Raw genomic sequence first — 25,041 nt, 5'->3', positions numbered from 1 at the left:
GGGTGAGAGGTCTCAAAAGAGTTCAGAAATCTCACAATATGAAAATGAAAAGGATGATTCGGCTCCTGACTATGCTGATAACTATGCTGCCCACAACTTGCTTCTACATTTAGATAATGTTCACATTGAATTCCTCCCACCCAATTGCACAGCAGTGCTACAGCCATTGGATTTGGGCATCATTCGCACCCTGAAAGTGTATTATCGCAAGGAAATGCTGAGAAAAATTCTCGTCAGCATAAGTTTTAGGCAGGAGGAGATTACAATTAACCCGAAAGAAGCTATTCAAATGATTGCAAACTCCTGGACGCAGGTTCAAGAAACCACTATAGTAACAAATACAGAATCTCATTACAACAAAATTTACGTTACAATGAAATATTTTTTAGGTCCCTGGGAGTTCGTTTTAATGGAATTTTACATATATATATATATATATATATATATATATATATATATATATATATACATTGTGACGGATGGCCGGGGTCCATGCCTGCCAGGGGGAAAGGGTGGGAAGACCAGTAGTTACACAGGCTGCCAGGGTGCTGCAGCAGGAGCTGCTGGCCCCTTTTGGGCACTGGTTTTGCCTTACCCAGAAGTGCAGCTGGATATTGCGAATCAAGCACCTGGAGCACTTCCGGGTACCCAATTAAAAAGGAGCCAGCGACCATCACTCAGAGTAGGTTGGGAGGAGGGCAAAGCTTGCTGAGGAATAGTGGTGGTGCCAAGAGGAAGAAAGTGCTTAGTGTGTATTTGTATACTGTTCTTGGGACTGTGTTGTGCCTGGAGGGATTATGGGGAAGACATGCCCTCCAGCTGAAGAAAAATAAACAGTTTTTATTTTACCCGTGCCTCCCGTGTGAATCTGTGTCGGGTTGGGCGTTATATAACGTTACCTCTTACAACATATACATACTGATATGAAATAGCTTGCATTTACAATTGGCTAATAATTTTAATTTGCTTTAGTTATTAGCTTAGACTTTTTATCTTTGGCCTAGTCTTAGCTATATCGAGCTGATACTTGAAACTACAGTACAAGTTTAAGCATTGCTAAGGACTGGTCTATGCAAGAGTTGCAGACATTCTGATTCCAAGGGTCTTTTTATCAGTAACTTACAAGGACATAAGAAATGCCCACTAATCACATACTCCTAAAACTGCATTTGAGAAGTATCATCAACAGCTGTTACTGTCATTGTTTTCACTGTACTGAAGGGCTCTTTGTGCATGAAATAAAGGCTGCACCCTATTCTGAAACAGCTCTGTGACTTTATCTTTGACAGCAGTTTATCTGTTATAACCGCAGACTTGACATTGGTCAAATAACAATAACAGCAACTGCTCTTTGCTGCTAAAAATCACCCACTGTACTTTGAGCTATGTTTTCAGGAGGCATTGGTGAGGTTTACACATGCGACACTAAGTAAACCATCTAACTGTTCCCAGATGCATTAAGCCAAATTCATTCACAGTTCAATTCAGATCTGTAATGCAGTAGAACCCAGCTTATCTGCACCACGACTTACCATTATTCAAAGGCAAACTTGAATACATAATGAACTACTTTTCTATAATTCTTAAAAGCTTTACCATGAACAGTGTACCAAGCGTGTAAATACTATACATTTAACATTGACTACACAGAGCAAGTGGTAGAGGAACTGCTGACTGTGGAAATGGGGCTGTGACTAACCCATCCCTGGCAGGGTTCTAATGTATGTACATCTGGCCCTGTGAGACTAGTGTACCTCTAAGAATTTGTTTTGGGTGTTAATAGAATGGCAACCTATTCACTGATGCTTTCTACCTTGTGGATGATGCTGCACGTATTGTGAACAACTGAACCTCTTTTCTGTGTATTTAATTTGTTTCTGTTGTAAGAATTAATTATTTTTTATTATACCTAACTATTAGCTTGATGCTATCCTAGCAAGAGAATCAAATGGAAAGTGTGTTCTATTCCAATGCTGGGCATATTCTTCATGTTCAATAATGTTTTGTATATAACTAATTTTCAATCTATACTAATCGTTTTCGTTCTCGTATATCTTAATTATTCTACTCTATAATGTATATTACATTAATTACCCTCCTGCTTATTTGACTTTGCCTAATTTATGTTTTGTTCGAAGGTGATTATGTTGTTAAATGTTTAATTGTTTTAGACGGCTATTGGATGAGGCTTCTAATTAGTCAATAGGCTCCAAGTGCTGTAATTAGTTGTCTCTTCAGCCCCTAGGGCACTATATTAGATCAGTGCAGCTACTGCTACTCTACAATGGTATTGGTTTACTTTACCTGTCTTTCTGCTCTTAGTTTTCTTCTTGTGACCTTGTGATTCTCTTTTCTGAATTTTTAAATATGGCCTTATGTAATATGTGTTTGGGGTTTGGGTTTTTGTTTTGTTATTACTTGAATATGTATGTAATCTTGTGAAATTCTTTTGTCTATTTATTACTTGAAGTTGTGGATTTTTTCTTTTTTATCTTTTAGTTTTTGACATTTTTTATTATAAAATGTGGATATTAGACTTTACCAGAATTATTTTTGTTTTTTCTTTTTCTTCTCTGTTATACATTTTTACATTTATTTGGATATTTTGTTATCGTTTGTATTTAAAATCTATATATATAATTCACTAAGGCAAGACACCCATGGAAAGGCAAGACAACCATGAAAAGCACGCCGGAAGGGGCGTGGATTCACTAAGCCGCCGACAAGTGAGACACCTATGGTGCACGCAGGAAGGAACCACGCCCACCAACTCCAAGACCATTGGATACGACAACTCGCAGGGCCATGCCCACCAACTCGGACGCGACAACACAGAAAAAATGGCGTCATTTATATTCGTCTGTCGTAGAGGCCACATGCAGTGCAGCTCAGGTTAATGTCATGTGCATGTCATGAACCTCCGACCTACGTTGACTGTTCATAGGGGCATGTTTCTCGCGGAGGTGAATCGCCATATGCAGCGTGTGAAACGGTTTGCGAGGAGTATCCCATGGGATCCTTAAAACAATCCTTTACAACTGAGGTGAAAGCACAATGAAGTAAGCAGTCTTTAAAAACCGACTTTTCAGTTACGACGCACGACCACATGCACCATAGCAAACTGTTTTACACGCTACATACAGCTATTCGCATCCGTGACAAACATGCGTCTTCTTAGATGCTCCTGCAGGAACACGGAAGACGTTTCCTGCCCACCAACACTCCTTTTTCACCACCTGGCGTCTACCCTCGCTCTCTAGGCATTCACACTGCCTGCCCAATTGCCCGAACGCAAAAACTCACCGACCACCCAGTTAGTCCATTTAGTTTGTGGTAAGAGTCCACATGCACATCTGAGCCACACTGCGTTTGTTATGCCGCGGGTTCACTATTGTGTTGTATTTTGCTCTCTCCAGAGTTCCATCTTTTCATTCACTTACTGTTGTATTCTCACACCAACCCGTAGACATCCGTGTCTTTCCAGAAGTGTTTAGCATTCAATAAATAATTATGCATGAGATTGACCATGTGTCTACCCAGCGCAGAGAGGCGTGGGTAAGCCGTTGAACCCCATTCAGGCTGCAAGCCGTGGAATTCCCACTAAGTGTGACTCATACACTCCCATTCATTACGTCCCTACCCTTTGTGCACACCCCCCTCCTACCGTGTTCGGGTGTCTTGGTGGATTGTATATAGAAAAGCAGTCAAAACTGAGGGGTATCCCATGGATCCTTAAAACATTCCTTTACAACTGAGGTTAAAACACAATGAAGTAAGCGGTCTTTAAAAACCGAGTTTTCGGTTACGACGCACGACCGCATCCACCATAGCAAACTGTTTTACACGCTACATACAGCAGTTCGCATCTGCGACAAACATGCGTCTTCATAGATGCTCCTGCACTTTGTTCACACCCCCCCTCCCACCTCGCTACCACTGTGGTCGGGTGTCTTGGTGGATTATATATGGAAGGGCGACCAAAACCGCACAGAGCAATGAAAAGTCTAGAGTTCCATCTTTTCATTCACTTTCTGTTGTATCCTGAAACCCTCCCTTTTTAGACAACTGTGTCTTTCCAGAAGTGTTCAACCATCGATAAATAATTATGCGGCGTTTGTTATGCCGCGGGTTCACTATTGTGTTGTATTTTGCTCTCTCCAGAGTTCCATCTTTTCATTCATCCATCTACAACATTTTACTGTTGTATTCTCACACCAACCCGTTTTTGACAACCGTGTCTTTCTAGAAGTGTTTAGCATTCAATAAATAATTATGCATGACATTGAGCGTGTGTCTACCCGGCATGTGTAAGCCGTTGAACCCCATTCGGGCTGCAAACCGTGGAATTCCCACTAAGTGCAACTCATACGCTCCCACTGGTTGCGTCCCAACCCTTTGTACACACCCCCTCCCACCTCGCTACTACCGTGGTCGGGTGTCTTGGTGGAGGTACATCTGGACTGTGTAAAGACGATGACTCAAGTGATGAGTTGGAGGTGGGCACATGAGTGGTCAGTGCATACTGAACGAGAAACCAGCAGACTAGCATGACGGAGGGAGCTGAATGGACGTCCTTCTCCACTCCTCCCGTTCCACACTCCGCGACTGAGCGCTGTGAACCCCCATCCCTCCGTCTGGCAGGAGAAGGCGTGAGGACGGTCCGCCAGTTTTCAGTCACAGACGATTGTGTGTTGGTTCGTTCCGTGCATTGTTACAATGTTGCTTTTCTTGCTGATTTATTACATTACTGATTTTTCAAATGTTAATTTTCTCCCTGTGCTTAAAAATCATTAAAAGACCGGCCTGATTATGCGGCGTGCGGGTTGGCTAGTTTATTTTATTTAACTATTATCCAAATTGTTTTTGTGACCAGAGTTTTTGCAATGTTTTATTGTATTTTAGTTTTAATTTTCATTTAGCCCAGTTCTTTTTAAACCTTTGGGGCTTGAGAATGTGGAAAATTTGATTCTGTGCTTCTTTTAACTTTGTTTTACTTTGCAGTTTTTTAACATTATATTTTGTTGTTGCCACATTTTCCATTTTTTTCATGGACCCCACAATTTGCAGGATTCGGAGCAGTCCTTTTTTATTCTTAAAGAGTAACAGCTTCAGTTACTACCATGTTCCAAGAGAAGTCATGACACATGACATCATCCATGCACCATTATAAGGGTCAGTTTAGTGGACTTACCTGTTGTCCAAGATTGTGGATACAACCCAGTAATTCTAAACAGAATTTAGAACTAAAAAAAAAAATTTCTTTCTTTAAAACTAACCCAAAACACTACATTTTTAAAGATTTGGTACAATACAGTTTGGCATTCTGGTTTTGAAAATTCACTTGTTTTAATATTATTTTAGGGAATGATCATAACACGCACATTTCCAACATGAGAGAGAAAGAAACAAAAAACAAAGATGCCACCACCCACATACTGGGAGCCTAAGAATGCCTTCCAAGCATTTGCTGAGATAACAACTAAGCTCAGTTCTGCCACAAGTGTTTTATCAAGACAGCAAAGATGGCCAGTGACTGTGTGAATGTTATCTATTATTTGTGTCTACAACTCTAGGCAATATCTAATACAGTTAGTGGTGGTTTGGAAGACCAGCCATTCCAGTTTGAAAGGATAACCATTTGTATTGAGTGTATTATACTCAAAGTGTTCTATGTATGGTAGCCATAGGCCTGGTCCTACATAATGTTTGTCCATCATGAAGAAGTTAACTAAAAATGGAATTGTTTTTAAAGAAAAAAAAAACTTTTTATTTGATTTGCAAAAAGGTAACCTTTCCTTATGAATGTTGTGTACCATTCTTCTGGGAAGCATCACCAAGTAATGTTCTAAAAAGTTCTGCCCATATTTTAACACCAGCCATCCTGATGTATAAATCAGTTAAAGGTGGGGAGGTTAGGAAGGAAATCATGTTTGTTGGGAGTCTAAAACAATAAATCACAACTATGGCCGATCCCTTGCAGTCTTTTTTTCCACTAATGCTGTCAACTGCAGAAATCATGAACCCTTTGACACCAATGAATGTTAGTGTTTCTTACCTTAATCCCAAGAATTTCATCTCTTGGAATTTAAACTGCTTATTTTTTTCTTTAGGTACAGTGGAAACTCGGTTCACGAACGTCTCGGAACACGTACAAACTGGTTTACGACCAAAAAATTCACCAAACTTTTGCATCTGTTCATGACCACACACTCGGTATACGAACAAGCCAGTTTCCCTTTTGGTTTGTGCGCGCCAATGATTTCCACATGTGTTCAGTCTCTCCCTGTGCAGCAAGCGAGAGAGAGAGAGCAACACACACAGACACACACATGAGAGAGAGAGAGAGAGAGACATACACGTGCGCGAGAGACAGACGCACACACACACACACACGAGCGAGAAAGAGAGAGGGCTGGACGCATAAGGCAGAGAAAGCAGTTAAAGAATGCACCGAGCATGTTTTTAAAGAGACAGATTTGAGCATTGTTTTAACCTTGTATTTAATGAAGACTTTTTTCTATTAGATTTTAACTTCCACTTCACTTCTGTTTACAGCGATCGGTTCGTAGCATGCATTGTTGCAATGTTACTTTTTTGGTGGTTTATTAAATTACAGATTTTTCAAATGCTCATTTTTTTCACTGTGCTTAAAACTCATTAAAAAAAGTATTTTTAGAGAGCGGTTCGTAGCACTATAGCGCAAACTCTTGCAGCGTTACTTTACTCTGTTGTTCAAGGTTTTCTCAGTGTTATTCAATGTTTTTACATTTAGTTTACTATTACGCTGTGCATTCTATGGTATAGTTAACTATATTTGTGCTTAAAAATCTTTAAAAAAAAATATATTTACATACAGTTCGTACAGCCTGGAACGGATTAATTGTATTTACATACAATCCTATGGGGGAAATTATTTCGGTTCACGACCAAATCGGGTTACAATCAAAGTTTTGGAATGAATTACGGTCGTGAACTGAGGTTCACTGTATACTGTATGATGTAATTAAAAATGTAAATGTTTCATTTCTAGCTATAGGATGTATTCTTTCTTCCTATGATATTGCCACTTTACCTTCCTTTTCCTCTGTATCGACATTTCACATGCTTTCACATGCAACATCCTTTTTCATTATTTATCACTAAATAAGCACAACAACCTTTTCTAAACATATCTTTGAAAACTACAGTTCTCTTTTTAAACTTACATGTATGTCTTGTTTCATGAAACCGAAGCGATGAAACTGCTTCACCAGCTCATCTGTTTTGCTTTGATGTCTAAGTCATACATCTTGCTTAGAACTCTTTTTTTTTGATAGCTGTTATTATCTTTCCACGAGGTGTCCAGTCTTGCAAAATTCTGATTCTCTAATATTTTCCCCAACATCTCTGTCTCTTGTATGTGTATATACTGTATACTGAAAATATGTGAATTTCCCCTTGGGATTAATAAAATATCTATCTATCTAGTAAATATTTTTTTTCTTCATTCAGACCCCACATTTTCCACTTTGTCAAAATCTTTCTCAAAATAAACAAAATCAAAAAATCACCACTTCTTCAACTTTATCTAAATTGTACATTACAAATGTAAAACATAACAGCATAATATTTTAGCAACATGTCAAACTGTTTTATTTTTTGATAGTTAATTTATAAAATCTGTTAAATGACAGTGTAAGATTCACTTTATAATAAATTTCACGCAGCGGTACAGGTGAGTGAGGCCTGTGCCGTAGATGAAAGGGGAGGGCAGAGCACAACAGCAGCAGTGATCAGTGCTGCTTGCCACGCAGCCCCACCTCCTACAAGAGACGCAGCCGTGATGACTGACAGTGCAGCAGAAGAGCATGCAGGGAGGCAGCTGATAGACAGAACTGAGCTCAGTTGTTATCTCAGCAAATGCCTGGAAGGCATTCTTACGCTCCCAGTATGTGGGTGGTGACATCCTTGTTTTTTGTTTCTTTCTCTCTAGTGTTGGAAATGTGCTTATTATGATCATACCCTGAAATAATATTAAAACAAGTGAATTTTTAAAAATTACTTGGTTGTATCCACTGCGGTGGGCTGGCACCCTTCCCGGGGTTTGTTTCCTGCGTTACACCCTGTGTTGGCTGGGATTGGCTCCAGCAGACCCCATGACCCAGTAGTTAGGATATTGTGGGTTGGATACTGGATGGATGGATGGATGGATGGTTTTATCCACAATCTTGGACAACAGGTAAGTCCACTAAACTGACCTTTATAATGGTGCATGGATGATGTCATGTGTCATGACTTCTCTTGGTACATGATAGTAACTGAAGCTGTTACTCTTTAAGAATAAAAAAAGGACTGCTCCGAATCCTGCAGTTGTGGGGTCCGTGAAAAAAGTGGAAAATGTGGCAACAACAAAACATATTGTTAAAAAACTGCAAAGTAAAACAAAGTTAAAAGAAGCACAAAATCATATTTTGCCACATTGTCAAGCCCCAAATGTTTAAAAAGAACTGGGCTAAATGAAAATCACTAAAAAGGAGGATATTCAGCAAAAACTCTGGTCACAAAAACAATATGGGTAATAGTTAAATAAAATAAATGTTAAAATAATTAAATACAAAGGAAAACAAAATATCCAAGTAAATGAAAAAAAATGTATAACAGAGAAGAAAAAGAAAAAACAAAAATAATTCTGGTAAAGTCAAATATCCAAATTTTTATTAAAAAATGTCAAAAACTAAAAGATGAAAAAATCCACAACTTCAAGTAATAAATAGACAAAAGAATTTCATAAGATTACATAAATATTCAAGTAATAACAAAACAAAATCCCAAACACATATTACCTAAGGCCATATTTAAAAATCCAGAAAAGAAAATCACAAAGGTCACAAGAAGAAAACTAAGAGCAGAAACAGGTAAAGTAAACCAATACCATTGTAGAGTAGCAGTGGCTGCACTGATCTAATTTAGTGCCCTAGGGGCTGAAGAGACATCTAATTCAACACTTGGAGCCTATTGACTAATTAGAAGCCTCATACCATAGCTGTCTAAAACAATTAAACATTTAACAACATAAATTAGGCAAAGTCAAAGAAGCAGGAGGGTTATTACTGTAATATAATTAAGAAAAACTAGGAAAAAAGGAAAGAAACATATTTGAGAAGATCAATAAAACAAAAATCGGGACCTACCACTAAACAATTACAGTATCTTAATTATACATTATTACATGGTTACAATTTTCAGGAGATCACTGCCTTTATGAATTTTGCATTCCCACTGTTTACCCTATTGTTAGACATAACACAGTAGAATAATTTAGATATAAGACATAACAAAAACATTTAGTATAAATTGAAAATTAGTTACATACAAAACATTATGGAACATGAAGAATATGCCCAGCGTTGGAATACAGCACACTTTCAATTTGATTGTCGTGCCAGGATATGCATTAAGGAAATGGTTAGGTATAATAAAAAATAATTAGTTTATTCTTACAACAGAAACAAATTAAATACACAAAAAAGAGGGTTAGTTGTTCATGATACGTGCATCATCATCCACAAGGTAGAAAACATCAGTGAATAGGTTGCCATTCTATTAACACTCAAAACAAATTCTTAGAGGTACACTAATCCCACAGGGCCAGATGTATATACATTAGAACCCTGATCCTCCAAGGTAATGAGAACCAACGCTACCTTGGGTGGCTGAAACCTTGTACAAAATCAATAGTGGGAGCTGACACAGAGATAGACAGACATCACCTGATTTTACCAAGGAAGTGCACCACTCACAGCAGTCAGACATGGGATGTGTGTGGCTACGGAATGGAGCTATCGATTTACTTAACGCCACAAAGCACTCACCTTTGAACTTGGGAATGCGGGCTTGCATGTTCCCACCGGCATTTCACCACAGAGCTTTGAAATGTATAAACACAAAAAACCTAACAGAACAAAATAGTACAGTATGCATAAACAGTCAACACTGGCAACACACTGACAATAGCAGGGATGAGTGAGTCACAGCCCCATTTCCACAGTCATTAGTTCCTCTACCACTTGCTCTGTGTAGTCAATGTTAAAAGTATAGTATTTACACGCTTGGTACACTGTTCATGGTAAAGCTTTTATGAATTATAGAAAAGTAGTTCATTATGTATTCAAGTTTGCCTTTGAATAATGGTAAGTTGGGGTGCAGATAAGCTGGGTTCTACTGCATTACAGATCTGAATTCAACTGTGAATGAATCTGGCTTAAATGCAGCTGGGAACAGTTAGATGGTTTACTTAGTGTCGCATGTGTAAATCTCACCAATACCTCCTGAAAACATAGCTCAAAACACGGTGGGTGATTTTTACCAGCAAGGAGCAGTTGCTGTCATTGTTATTTGACCAATGTCAACAGATAAATTGCTGTCAAAGATAAAGTCACAGAGCTGTTTCAGAATGGGGCGAAGCCTTTATTTCATGCACAAAGAGCCCTTCAGTACAGTAAAAACAATGACAATAACAGCCGTTGATGATACTTCTTTTATACACAGTAGGAGTATGTGATTAGTGGGCATTTCTTATGTCCTTGTAAGTTACTGATAAAAAGACCCTTGGAATCAGAATGTCTGCAACTCTTGCATAGACCAGTTCCTTAGCAATGCTTAAACTTGTACTGTAGTTTCAAGTATCAGCTCGATATAGCTAAGACTAGGCCAAAGATAAAAAGTCTAAGCAAATAACTAAAGCAAATTAAAATTACTGGCCAATTGTAAAGGCCAGCTATTTCATATCAGTATGTATATGTTGTAAGAGGGATGCTATATAGTGCCCGACCCGACACAGATTCACACGGGAGGCATAGGTAAAATAAAATAACTTTATTTTTCTTCAGCTGGAGGGCACGTCTTTCCCGTAATCCCTCCAGCCACAACACAGTCCCAAGAACAGTATACAAATACACACCAAGCACTTTCTTCCTCTTGGCACCACTACTCCTCCTCAGCAAGCTTTGTCCTCCTCCCACCCGACTCTGAGTGATGGTCGCTGGCTCCCTTTGATTGGGTACCCGGAAGTGCTCCAGGTGCTTGATTAGCAACATCTGGCTGCACTTCCGGTGAAGGTGAAACCAGTGCCCAAAAGGGGGCAGCAGCACCCCCTGGTGGCGCCTGCGGAACCCCGCAGAGCTACACAGAACTCTGCACCCAGGGAGGCTGCCATCTAGCATCCAGTGGGAGATACTGGGCTTCCCACCCTTGTCCCCCTGGCAGATGTGGTGAAGAGGTGTCCCGGCCATCTGTCACTGGACTGGTCACTGTTGTATGTGGAGATACAACCAACAGGTCTGGGGGTGTTGCCACAACGTTCACAGTGATTGGACGTCCTCTCTGGACAACACCGCCAGACGTGATCACAGCAGCCGCAGTTATAGCAACGCTGCTCCCCTTCGAATCAACCACTGTGGGGATCGGAAGCAGGATGGAAAATCCAGCTCTCTTGACCGCTCCCCTGAGGGCACCCGATGTTTCCGCCCATTCGCAGCGCAGCCCTCCACGGCCTTTACGCAGACGGGCTTGCGCTGCACACTGTTAGGAGGATCCCATTTCTTTCTCCGGGATCTCCTCTTGCTTTGGGGTGCACTGATGGTCTGGGTCCCCTTATGGGAAGAAGGGAGACTCCTTACTGTCTGCACCCCTTTAGATGCCCGTGAGACTGACGGACTGTTTGGCTAATACTAACATTTACAATGGATGGATAATTTCAGTTTTAAATTAGGTACTGCAGAGAAATCTACAAATAATGAATAAATGATTTTCAAATATGTCAGGAAGCATTATATAATGTTTGTTAATAACTTATTACTGAAAGTTACAAAGTACTATCTATTATTTTCACCTGAAAAACCTTAGGTGGTATGAGGTAATTATGCAAACTATAATAATTAATTGTCAGCAATGCTAAAATTAACTTTTTTTTTAATTTTAATGAATTTGTTGAATAAAATGTGTAAATAGATTCAGATCACCAAATGTTTTTATAATAAAAAATATATATACAGTGGAACCTTGGTTTACGAGTAACTTGGTTTACGAGTGTTTTGCAAGACGAGCAAAAATTTTTAATAAATTTTGACTTGATAAACGAGTGATGTCTTGCAATACGAGTAGTATGGGGACACTTTGTCTGCTGAGCGTCATGTGATCACAACTGAGCTGATGGTTCTTCTCTCTCTCCTTATCTTGCTCGCCCAGCACGTCTCTATCTCTTTTTCTCCCTTGCTCGCTCGCTCGCCCAGCGCGTCTCTATCTCTTTCTCTCCCTCGCTCGCTCGCCCAGCGTGTCTCTCTCTCTCTCCTTATCTCGCTCACCCAGAGTGTCTCTCTCTCCTTATCTCGCTCGCCCCGCGCGTCTCTCTCTCTCTCTCTCTCTCTCTCTCTCTGGCAATCGTCTCCTATTCTCCGTCTGAGTCTGTGTCCCTCACTGATATAGTCAACATCCTTACGAGCATATACTGTTTACTACAGCATTGTGACTGTGTGTGTGTGTGTGTGCTGTGAAGTGCGAGTCCCCATCTTGCTCCCCAAAACACGAAGCTGAGTCTCAGTACTTTAACACCAGCTTTATTCAGCTTGAAACAGCAACAGTGCTGTTATTTATTGTAGTGGGATCTTTATAATGTTTCTTGTATGACCCATTGACGACAGGCGCTTATAGCATGTCTGCGATCTTTTTGGATGCGCTTATACGGCGAACTGCTACAGTTCTGGGAGACTGCGATTGCTTTGGGACGCTCTTCCGCGTGTCGTCCCGTTGGGTGGAATCCCACATGAGTTTAGAAAATCACACCAGCCATGATTATTTTTAAAGGTAAAGTGCAGGTTAATTTGTATTATGTATTTTACTTTATACTTTGTATTAATCATTTTTATATGAATAGTTTTGGGTTGTGGAACGAATCATCTGAGTTTCCATTATTTCTTATGGGGAAATTCGCTTTGATATACGAGTGCTTTGGATTGCGAGCACGTTTCCGGAACGAATTATGCTCGCAAACCGAGGTTCCACTGTTTATAATTACATTTTCTTATAAATGAATTAGTGAAAAGAACATAGTTATTTATAGATGTCAAAACAATTCATACAAAGAAACAACAGTTCTGTAACGCAATACATTCTCACTGAAAATATCCAGTAATAATACACTAAGCTTGTGAGCTCCACCGCTATCACCCTTATGTTCCTTTATTTTTTGTGTTTCAGGAGAACCGTGAAAAAACAGCCCTTTACAGTGAATGGAGTTTCTGTATGTACATTCATGGCCAAATATTTTGAGAATGACACAAGTATTGGTTTTCACAAAGTTTGCTGCTTGGAGAGAAGTGACTTCTTTGCTGCCCTTTTTGACACCAGGCCATCCTCCAAAACTCTTCACCTCACTGTGTGTGCAGATGCACTCACACCTGTCTGCTACCATTCCTGAGCAAGCTCTGCACTGGTGGTGCCCTGATCCCACAGCTGAATCAACTTTAGGAGATGGTCCTGGCGCTTGCTGGACTTTCTTGGCCGCCCTGAAGTCTTCATCAGAACAGCATTGGAAATGGGTTTTTAGGATTAAGTTCATTTTCATGGGAAAGAGGGACTTTGCAATTAATTGCAATTCATCTGATCACTCTTCATAACATTATGGAGTATATGCAAATTGCCATCATAAAAACTGAGGGAGCAAACTTTGTAAAAATTAATATTTGTGTCATTCTCAAAACTTTTGGCCATGGCTGTAGAACAGTTGTTTGGTTTGTCTGTGCTTCAGGAATACCTTGATTAAACTTAATCAGGTTAATTGGATGTTCAGGAATGACAGAATAATGTATAGAAAATAGTGAAGTATGTGAAAGAGGCACCCCTAACATAGTTAAAGTCTGCATATAAGTCTAGAACAAACCAGAACTAAATGAAGGGAATTTACATAAAGCAAGGTATTAGAGAAGTCTGCTCTACTATATGTAACAATGGGGCTCCAACACTAAATGTGCTCTATGATTTTGGGGGGACTACACTAAAGTGAATTGAAAATCAAGAAGGAGTGATAAAGAGATCTAACAAAACAAAAGGGAGGTCTACTATCTTGTATGTAAAGGAGATGTTTCAGAATGAGAGGCACCAAAATTTCAGAGAACGTGTAGGACGAATGCAGGGTGATCGACTAATTGACAGAATAATGGAGAACACAACTGCACTAATGAAGGGGCTTTACTATGTTAAAATGTCTCTCTTTGAAAGAAAGATACTTTTTGATTTTTGGAACAATTGCATGTAACATGAATGCTGGAGAGAGACCCTCTCCTTAATGAAACACACTTTGTCATTTGTTTGAAGCAACAATTAATGCATGGATACTGGACTAAATTAGCTGTACCATATATTGTAGTTTGTATCATTGCTACTGTTTGCATAACTGAAGAGACATCAGGAGTGGAGGGAAATGTTTGAAAAAAACAGACTCTGGGAGTTTCTTGTGCAGGATTATCAGTTGGTGGCAAGGAACGTGACTGACTGTGTCAACATAGACATGATTACAGTTTTTGAAAAAATACTTTGCCCACTTGGTTATCGTATTATTTTTTTAGACTCCTTATGCATCTGAAGCCTTATGTATGTCTCTGTTAATATATTTTCTATGTCCTGTACTTACTGTGATTCAATGGCTTTAAAAAAAATTAAGTATAGAATCCTGATTCCAGGCATGCCGCTTAGCATTAGTATGTGAAGTCTGTCAACTAATTCTGTTTAAATGTAAATGTTAAAACTGACCCTTACACAGGACACATGGGACTGCGGTTTCTAAAATTCAAAAGATTCTGGCAGGTTTCTACATCATTCCAAAAGTACCTTTCCATTAACAGTCAATTGTTTATTTACTTAATTCATCTTCCTTTTTCACAGAACAGGATAAACTTAAGAAAACTGAAAAAATAAATTAGGCTTGATTTGTTTCAGTTTCCAAGTCTATGAGGGGATCTTTCTGACTATTATGTTCAAGGCAGAGGTCAGCAGTGAATGACATGCCAGTCAATGACAGTAAATTTAGTGCTAATACAAGAATAGTTTAAAATACCCTGTGATGTGAGGGTACTGTAGTACCTTGGAGAAAACAACATAGCTTGTCCCTGAACCTGGATTTAACACTTCAACTGTAAAGCTGTAATGCATTAGCACTGAGCAAATGAGTAGAATAATGACAGTAATTGTTAATAATTAAAACTTTTAATGCATAGTCAGTTTTAGCATTGTGGCAGGCGGCTGCAGGCGGTACCCAGCCAGGACGCCTGAAAGGACCGGGAAAGGGACTATGCCTCCTCCAGACCATAAGAGGGCCGCCCTCATTGGTATGGGAACCACGGGAACAGAGCATGGAAGCTCAACCCTATAGGGGCTCGTGGTCACCGCCAGGGGGCGCCCAGATACCTGAGAAGCCCTGGATGACAGCACTTCTGCCACACCCATAGGTGTTGGCAGAAGGAAAACCAGGGACACCCAGAGTGCTTCTGGGTGTTTGTGAGGCATTTCCGCCACACCAGGAAGTGCCGTAGGAAGCTCATCAGGAGGCACCTGGAGCACGTCCTGGTGGACTTAAAAGGGGCCGCCTCCCTCCATTTGTCAGTTGGAGTCGGGTGGAAGAGGACGAAGCTTGGAGAAGAGCAGTGGAGGCAGTGGAGGAAGGCCAGAGATTAAAGATGACTGGACTGAGGGTGAGTGGTGCAGGGGCTCCGGGTTGTGTGCAGTAGTGTAAATTCTTGTAAATATGTACAATAAACATGTGTTGGTGTTTGAACCATCAGTGTCTGCCTGCCTGTATCAAGGCTGGTTTCCACAGCATCTTTAACTGAGTAGGTATGATTTAATGCATCATTTAACTGTTCACTATTATTTTTAAGGTAAGCCCCACGAAGCATGCTGTGGTATGAAGTATAGAGGTTGTTGTGTATCAGTTTCAGTTTGTGTTTTTTTAATTGTTATTTTTGAAAGATTATATTTCATACAGTATGTGTATATATTTTCTGTTACTTATGTAACATGTACTGTACTTTTAAATTTGCTTCTATTCCATATGTTTTGTGGGTAGATGTACCAACCTGCTGGGTCCTCCCTCTGCCTCTTTGGAGGCCAGAGTGAGAGATCCAGCCAGTGGTTCAATGCAATTGATTAGGAGTCTTTATGTTGGTTTTATTTCTGGTTTGTAGACTTTTTGTACTTCTTTTATTGGAATTTGCTTGTGGATGGTGTTTTGGAATTTGTTTACATTGAATTGATTTTAGGCAACTCCTTTTTGCCCCTTTTAGAACTTTTGTTGTTTTTTTGCTGTTTTGCTAATAATCATTCTTAATTTACTGTCACTGGACCCTTCCCTCAGATGAGCACTGTAGGGCTCAGCAGCATGTCCCGCAAGGGCTGTTTTTCTCCATGTAGAGGAGTCGGCCAGTCTGCGGCCCTGCCCTGTGGAGATACAACCAACAGGTCTGGGGGTGTAGTAAGACTCATTGTTGTCCTTCTCTCTACAAGACCAGGGTTTGCAGTCATCCCCTCCCTTGTAGGGCATTTTTATATATTTGGGGACATTTCCTTATATTTTAAACAATTGAGCCAGTTTTCTGCACTTTGGGCTTAGCCTGACTGAACCCTGAGGGTAGTTTTCTGAGGTTAGCTGGATTAGATGTGCCTGTTCTGGGCCTGTGCAGTGATGGACCTGGCCTACTTTTCTGGGTCTTTTAGGAGGCCTCACATAAGAGAGGTGTCACTATGTATGGATGAATGTGTATTAATGGGATGGATATTTATGGCCCTCTGTTGTTATTTTTATCTGTAATCAATTCATTCACACTGTGGATTTTCTCTCTGTAGTCTTTACAGACACATGCCAAAATGCTTCTTTAATTGTCAATGTTTATTAGGTTGCCATGCTTTATATACTTTTCCCAAGATGTTATATCATTTTTCATTAAAAAAACATAAGATATCAACTACTAGAGACATTTTAGAGCTTTATATTAAGTTACTTATTCACAAGTAACAGTTGCATGTTTCATTATTAATGGATCTCTTTATATCCTTTCCAGAAATGGCATTAAATTTCTATTTGTCACAAAAAATGACATTTATAGAAAGAGAATAACAGCCTTTGTTTGTTGCTCTCCGGATGTGCCTTACCTAATGGGAGCTTTAGAAATGATGGAGCGTCCCTCAGGTACTGAACAGTGAGGGTTACTTCATCCCCAGCGCTCCGCAGGAGGTGTACCTGTCAATTTCATAAATCAAAACCAGAGTCTCAGAATAGTAACAAGAAATCAAATGAAATGATTATATGCTTGTTTACTACAATACTTAATAGATAAGTCTACCTGTAAAATTCTTGGTTACTTTAAAATGCATATTTAGAAAAGAATTCTATTAACTAATATAATTAATATAATTACATTTTTTAAGGAAGCCATTTATTTTTTATTAATTTAATGGAAATAACAGATGTACAGTAAAATAATGCAGTACATTTAAAAAGTTTAAAGCACTCATACATTTTTTATATTTCCTAAACTGGTAATATTTTAAAAATAAAATATGGTAAATTAATTCTGTTTACGATGCAAAAGTGATACAGCAGGGAGTACTGATGACTTTAAGCATTTTGAGTCTGGACTCTGTCTAGGGGTGACACACTGTGGCGACTGTATACTTTTTCTATGTCATGTGGATTTTAGCCTTCAGTTAAAAGAAAAGAAAATGGCCCCAGTGTTAATATATGGATGAATTTTAGGAACTCCCTGTAACACACTGACATCTCATTTACCTTGTGGGTTTCTTCTATGCTGCCCTGAATGGGATAAATATAAAATAACAATTTATGAAAATGGATGCATAGATAATTGTACCCAATGAAATCTTCAATTGTAAAACTGGTTTCTATTTGGTCTTCCAGCTTGACTCAAGTCAATATTGTCTATTAATAGTAACTGAAAGCAAGATTTTGTTTAACACTAGAATTTCCAGAGCCTATGAGAAAACTCGTAAATCCGTTCACACCTCTCTGTCAGCGTCTTTTGTCCTGTAAATGATGCCGATTAAGACAAGCAGCAAGCAGCCTGCTATTCCATCCCCCACCGTCGCAGAACATTCATTAAGTTCTCACATCTCATGACTTGTTTGATTATCTGGGAGTGAACTGCTGGAGTTTTACAGTGGAAATAATAGATCATTATTTGGAACACATGCATTTCATGTGTGTTCCATTTCTACAGTAATCTTTGTAAACACATAGTTAAAACAGAAACTTTTTCATATTTTAGTAATAAATCTTACAAAATGTAGGCATAAACTATAGAATGTGTGAAGCCTGAAGTCCAAAGATCAAAAACACTTTCACAAAAGGATCAAGGACAATACAACAGCTTCTGTGGCATAGCAGTATGATTTGCTGACTTGTAATCAAAAGTCCCCAGTTCGATCCCCACTGCCTCCTATATTTGCCATTTTCAGTAGTGAGCTGATCTTATTGTTAATATTATGCAGTACACACATACATTTGGTTTGTGTCTGTAACAGACCGTGTACATTTATAGTACTGTACTTGTAAAAGTTACCGTTTTTTTTTTTCACTTCACTTCACAATCACGATACATACTACTGCCTTAGGGATCTGACACTGTTAGTTTTTATTTGAAATTGGGAGTACCTGTAGATGTGAGTGGTGTTTTGTGGCAATGGAACTGGATAATCTCTGATCTGGAGGGATAAAACCTGACACACAAACGCTGGTGAATCTGCCTTCTTCGTATCTGACTGTCACTTGATTTTTTTTTATTCAGTTTTATTGAGTGTTCGTGCTCACGCAGAATTAGTATGCACCTTATGGTTTATGATTTCAAAAAAAAAAAACAGAGACGTAGGTATATATGATATTTGGAATTAGTAATTTTATGACCTTTTATGAGGTCAGTTCAGCGCTGTATGCAATCATCAAATTCAAATGTTAACAGTTCACACACACGCAAGGACCGTCTTTCCTACATTTACGACATGTGTACCTGTTGCAATGCGCACACTTCTCCCTATGCTATGGTTTCTGTTACACACCTGAAAGAAAGAGACAATATATGTGACATTCTGAATAAATCATTGACCTGAATAGTACCAATCAGAAAACATCATCGCACTTATGCAATATTACTTGAAAACGAACAGCATCAGATCAGGTGTACATTTACACTGGCGCTGTTACTTAGAGTCAGATCAGGAGAGGCGGGGGTGGGGGGTGTTAGAGCGTGATCGTGATTGAGAAAATAAAATTGAAAAAAGCTAACTTTCACAAGTACCATAAAGAGGTGCGAACAGATTTAAGGTGGGCTGGATTTACAAGTTTTCTCATATGCTCTGGTAATTCTAGTGTTAAACCATCTACCAGAAATCTCTTTGATTCAGAAAAATAAAAAGAACAATTAAAGATCCCTAAAATTAAGAACAGAAAATTTGATTAGCTGATAAACTTTCTAAAGATGAAAAATATACTGATGATATATTTTATTTTGGGAGTGGCACAAAATATATAGTTCTACAATTTCACAGATCCAGTGTCCTGGTTCAGTTCCTGCACCAATGAAATGGCACCTTGTCCAGGGCTATTTCCTAACTATTGGCCCCCTAAAGCCCTGAACTAGATGAAGCAAGTCTGAGAATGCTATAATATTATTTACCTCATTGTAGAATGTGGGAGATTATCCGTGAGGTCAGGCTACTCAAGTTAAATGGTTTACTCAGTGTTCCTGACAAAGCATTCATGTTGGTTTGCACATCCCTTCTATGATAACAATGGCCTGACAGAAAAAGTGACATTGACCATTTAAGCAGGATACCAAATTATCACTAAACTAAATTCCAGTTACTTAAGGGCAGTATTTATAAAACAGCTCTGCAACCAGCACAGCTCTTTTAAAACATAAACCTTGGAAGAGGCTAATTTCACAAAACAATAACTTTTTCAGAACTCAAGTACAGTAGATGTACTTAAATACTCCAACAGTTCAGACTTATTTAAAAGAGAGTGTCCTTTACATCCTTTCATAATCCAGCCTTTCATGCAGAAAACAGTATAAAAAGGAATATGTTATGAATGAACTTCAGTGGCTCCAAGAAAATGAACTATTGTCCAATGTAGCACCTCACCTTAAAGCAGGGTTCCTCAATCCTGGTCCTGGAGGACCGTAGTGGTTACAGGTTTTCATTTTAGTCAATTTCCTAATTATAAGACAGTCCTTGCTGACAATGAAACTTGACATTTCACTATATGCCTTGTTAGCGCTTTCATTTATCAAAGACAAATTTAGTTACTTTGTGGATCAGAGGGCTTCAATTACAGTCCTGGCAGTCCACTGTGGCTACAGGTTTTCATTTCAATCAATTTCTTAATTAGAAACCATTTATTTAGATAGATAGATAGATAGATAGATAGATAGATAGATAGATAGATAGATAGATAGATAGATACTTTATTAATCCCAAGGGGAAATTCACATAATCCAGCAGCAGTATACTGATACAAAGAAACAATATTAAATTAAATAGTAATAAAAATGAAAAGAATTAAAATAAAATTAATGTTCGCATTTACTCCCCCGGTGGAATTGAAGAGTCGCATAGTGTGGGGGAGGAACGATCTCTTTAGTCTGTCAGTGGAACAGGACAGTGACAAAAGTCTGTCACTGAAGCTACTCCTCTGTCTGGAGATGACACTGTTAAGTGGATGCAGTGGATTCTTCATGATTGACAGGAGTTTGCTTAGTGCCCGTCGCTCTGCCACAGATGTTAAACTGTCCAACTTTAATCCTACAATGGAGCCTACCTTCTTAACAAGTTTGTCCAGGCGTGAGGCGTCTTTCATCTTTATGCTGCCACCCCAGCACACCACCGCGTAGAAGAGGGCACTCGCCACAACCGTCTGGTAGAACATCTGCAGCATCTTACTGCAGATGTTGAAGGCTGCCAACCTTCTCAGAAAGTATATTCTGCTCTGAGCTTTCTTACATAGAGCATCAGTATTGGCAGTCCAGTCCAATTTGTCATCCAGCTGCACTCCCAGATATTTATAGGTATGCACCCTCTGCACACAGTCACCTCTGATGATCACAGGGTCCATGAGGGGCCTGGGCCTCCTAAAATCCACCACCAGCTCCTTGGTCTTGCTGGTGTTAAGGTGTAAGTGGTTTGAGTCGCACCATTTAACAAAGTCTTTGATTAACTTTCTGTACTCCTCCTCCTGCCCACTCCTGATGCAGCCCACAATAGCAGTGTCATCAGCGAACTTTTGCACGTGGCAGGACTCCGAGTCATATTGGAAGTCTGATGTATATAGACTGAACAGGACCGGAGAAAGTACAGTCCCCTCGGCACCCTGTATTGATGTCAGACCTGCAGTTCCCAAGACGTACATATTGAGGTCTGTCTGTAAGATAGTCCACAATCCATGCCACAAGGTGTGAATCTACTACCATCTCACTACTATTTACTACATTTTAGTTATCTTGCGTGTTACAATTCAGAACCCTTAATTGCCTATTTCCGTTTTTACCAGCTGCAGTTAAGTTTTTGCCTGTTTTCTTAATCCAGGCGTGTCCCAGTGGACCACAATGGCTGCAGGTTTTCATTCTAACCCTTTTCCTGATCAGCAAGCAGTTTTTACTGCTAGTTAACTCCTTTTGCCTTCATTTGAGTAGCCCTGTTTTTAAGGAGTCAGTCCTCTAAATTAATTTTTCTTCATTAAATGGGAGCCAAAAATAAATGAGATGTGAAACGAGCCAACCGTTGACCAGCTAAATTGGAATGTCAAACTCAAGCCAATTTCACTCCAATCATTTTCTTAATAAGAAGCCAATTCTTGCTGTTCCATTAATTATTGAATATCATGACTTATTGCTACTCTGGTTCTGCCATAACGGATTCCTGATTTTCTATTTTTTCTAAGACCACTGTCAAGATGTTTTGATGATCTGAGCAGACCAACACAACCAAGACCTTCACCTTTCTTTATCTTCAGGGTTAGCCGTTCATGTGGCAGCTTGTTTTATGTCTCATTATTGTTTGGCTGCTCATTAAAGAAAAAGAAACCAACTAAGAGGTCTGAGTCACATCAATTAAAATAAAGGCAAATTAAGTTAATCAGCAGCAAAAACAGCTCATTAAGAAGATGGATAGAATGAAAACCTGCAGCCACTGCAGCCCAACAGGACCGGAGTTGGACACCCCAGTCTTAAGGAGACATAAGTTAATAATGTAATGCAGAAACCAATAAACCAGCAGCTCTCCAGCTATCTTGCTTTCTTTTAAACCTGTGCATAAGCACCATGAAGTATTTGTGTTAAAAAATATTTAGAAATAAATAAGAGGGGAATTGGAAGAACTGTTATGTTAAAATCTGTTCTGTCCACAAAACACATGGATAATGTTCCCAGAGAAGGAAACTGTGCAGTTAAACTGCAGTTAAACTTCTCTAGGAGGAATGAAAACTCTAACAACCAAATAAGTACCATGTTTCATGATCAGCAAGGACTGTCTTCTAATTAGGAAACTAGTTGAAAGGAAAACCTGCAGCCACTACAACCCTCCAGGTCCATAATTAAGGTCTACTGCCTTAAAGGAGTATTCCAATCAAAAATGCTATTTTTAATGTTACTTAGCTCATGTAGTTTATAGTGATGGCTAACAAAAATCTTAATCTCCTGTTTTAATGGAGAGTGCAGATAACAAATGTTCTGATAGAATGGCCATTTATGAAACCAACACTGGACTGCAGCAAACAGGATTAAAACATTCATTAGAAAAACCTCATATGCTTAATCCACATGTCAAGTCATCCAGTTATATATTTTCAATGGGCCAAAAGCATGTATTTTTTGCTAAAATATTAAAAACTGTAAATTCAGAGTAGTGCACACAGAGGAAATGCTTTGACATAGGAATGAGATTTTGAATTTAACAGATGACTCTTCACCAATGATTAAGAAGGAAAAGTGGTCAAGTCATCCAGTTGTATGAAAACTCTTATATTATTTGCTGTGGTCAGGCATTGATTTTCCATAGATGCCCATTCTGCCAGAAAATTTGTTTACCACATTCCCCATGAAAAAGTAAGATTATTTTTTTGTTCTTGGCCATCACTAAAAAACTCTTATGTTGTATACAACATATTAAAAAACATCATTATTGGATGGAGCATATTACATTGAACAATAGTCAGTTTTCTTGGAGTCACTGAAATTCATCCAACTACATATTTAATTGTACACCGTTTTTGGAATGAAGGGATGTGAAAGTCACTCTCTTGTATTAGTTTTGAACTGACCTTGAGTATCATTTTTCAGTAGGGTACTCCATTAAAATGCAAAACTGAGACCAGACCATCAATGTGAAGCTGACCTGAAATTGTAAGGATTAAGTACAATATGTTTTGTTTCCAGGAGAGAAGTCTACACTAGAAGATGTCAGTGAAATGCAATCATAATGTAGCCAAGAAGCTGAAGTCATTTAAAATTGAAAATAAAGCAATAGGGGAGACCTATAAAGTTAGTAGCACAAAGGTTATCAGATTAACCACCACCTTCCTAGATAATTTAAAATAGGTTCTGTATTCTTCTCTTTATCCTGATAATACAATTTGTACTCTAACAGAGAAAACCAAAGTTTGTCTCAAAACTGACAATCTGACACATCAAAGAGAAGCAAGTTTAACCACTGAGCTAAACAGAGTCCTCTGCCAGCCAGGAAAAGATAAGGTTGCTTAGCACTAATTGAACTTATTGCACCTAAGTGAACATCTCTGTCAGCTTCTCTTCACATTTTGCTGAATACAATCCTGAGCGAATCAAGGTCGAGACAAATGGTACCATTTGTCTCTGTTGAGGAATCACTCAAATTGTCACTCCCTCTCCCTGCATTATGATGGGATTTACAAATAACAAGTTCTACAATTCAGCTAAAGGTTTTTAATCCTAATGTCCAGATTTCATGGGTCATCTGTACTAAAGATTTTGCTGTTTAATGAATTATTCTCAGGGCAGATTATTTTTTTAACAGAATAAAAAAAAAAATTGAAGGACATTTTATTCTTGGAATAATTATACAATTGCATTGTGTTTTATGTTTTTTGGTTATTTATTTTACTTATTTATATATAAAGGTGTATATATTAATATATACATATTGATATTAATTCACACACAGTCAACACAGTTTTTGAAATTCTAATTTAAATGATAAGTAGGCTGTTTCAAATTCTGTCTCTAGGGCCAGTTAGTAATATCTGGAGTTGGTCAGCTGATGTCATTTTATTCTTGATCTGCTTGTTCTAGTGGCAGCACACTGATTTGAACAGGCCACACAGCACAATGTATCAAAAAGGGTCTCCAGGAAACTCTGGGAAATCTCTGGGAACAGCTGAAAGATGCAGTATCATCCCTTGAGCTGTGTTCCCTAAGTGGGATGTCCCTAGTGTACATCCTGGGGAAGATGTCCAGACAGTATCCTTAGATAATATTCAAAACACTTCAACTGGTTCCGTTTGATCTAGGAAATCAGCATGTTCTACTCAGGTCCTTGAATAAAACTAACCTTCTCACACTATGCTAGAGAATGAACCCAGCAGTTTGACAAAGGAACTCTACTTGCAATTGTGATAACATTCTTATGTTCGCTACCCTGAGTACATGACCATAAGGGAAGATACTGATGTAAGCTTACTGTTAAATAAAAAAGCTCTGTTCATGGATTTCCACTTTATCATTACAGTCCTGTACAACAGTGACAAAACTGTCACTGCTGTCATTCATTAGTGAACTCCATAATGACCTCAATCCTAACTTATGAACATGGATTAAATACAGTATAGGCCAAAAGTTTGGACACACCTCCTCATTCAATGTGTTTTCTTTATTTTCATGACCATTTACATTGGTAGATTCTCACTGAAGGCATCAAAACTATGAATGAACACATGTGGAGTTATGTACTTAACAAAAAAAGGTGAAATAA

The 25,041-nt window shown here is 38.8% G+C and overlaps 1 protein-coding gene across 3 annotated transcripts in view; it reads right to left on the bottom strand.

Moving 5' to 3' along the window:
- Positions 1–25,041, bottom strand: part of sntg2 (syntrophin, gamma 2) — a 732,424-nt gene that overhangs the window by 242,747 nt on the left and 464,636 nt on the right. For all 3 annotated transcript variants that reach the window (XM_039747723.1, XM_039747724.1, XM_039747725.1), the window contains one exon: positions 17,179–17,266. In XM_039747723.1, the coding sequence (XP_039603657.1) occupies positions 17,179–17,266 (88 nt within the window). The remainder of the gene's footprint in view (positions 1–17,178; positions 17,267–25,041) is intronic.

Source organism: Polypterus senegalus, chromosome 3, assembly GCF_016835505.1.
Source record: "Polypterus senegalus isolate Bchr_013 chromosome 3, ASM1683550v1, whole genome shotgun sequence".
NCBI lineage: Eukaryota > Metazoa > Chordata > Cladistia > Polypteriformes > Polypteridae > Polypterus > Polypterus senegalus.
This window is presented reverse-complemented; position numbering and strand designations above follow the sequence as displayed.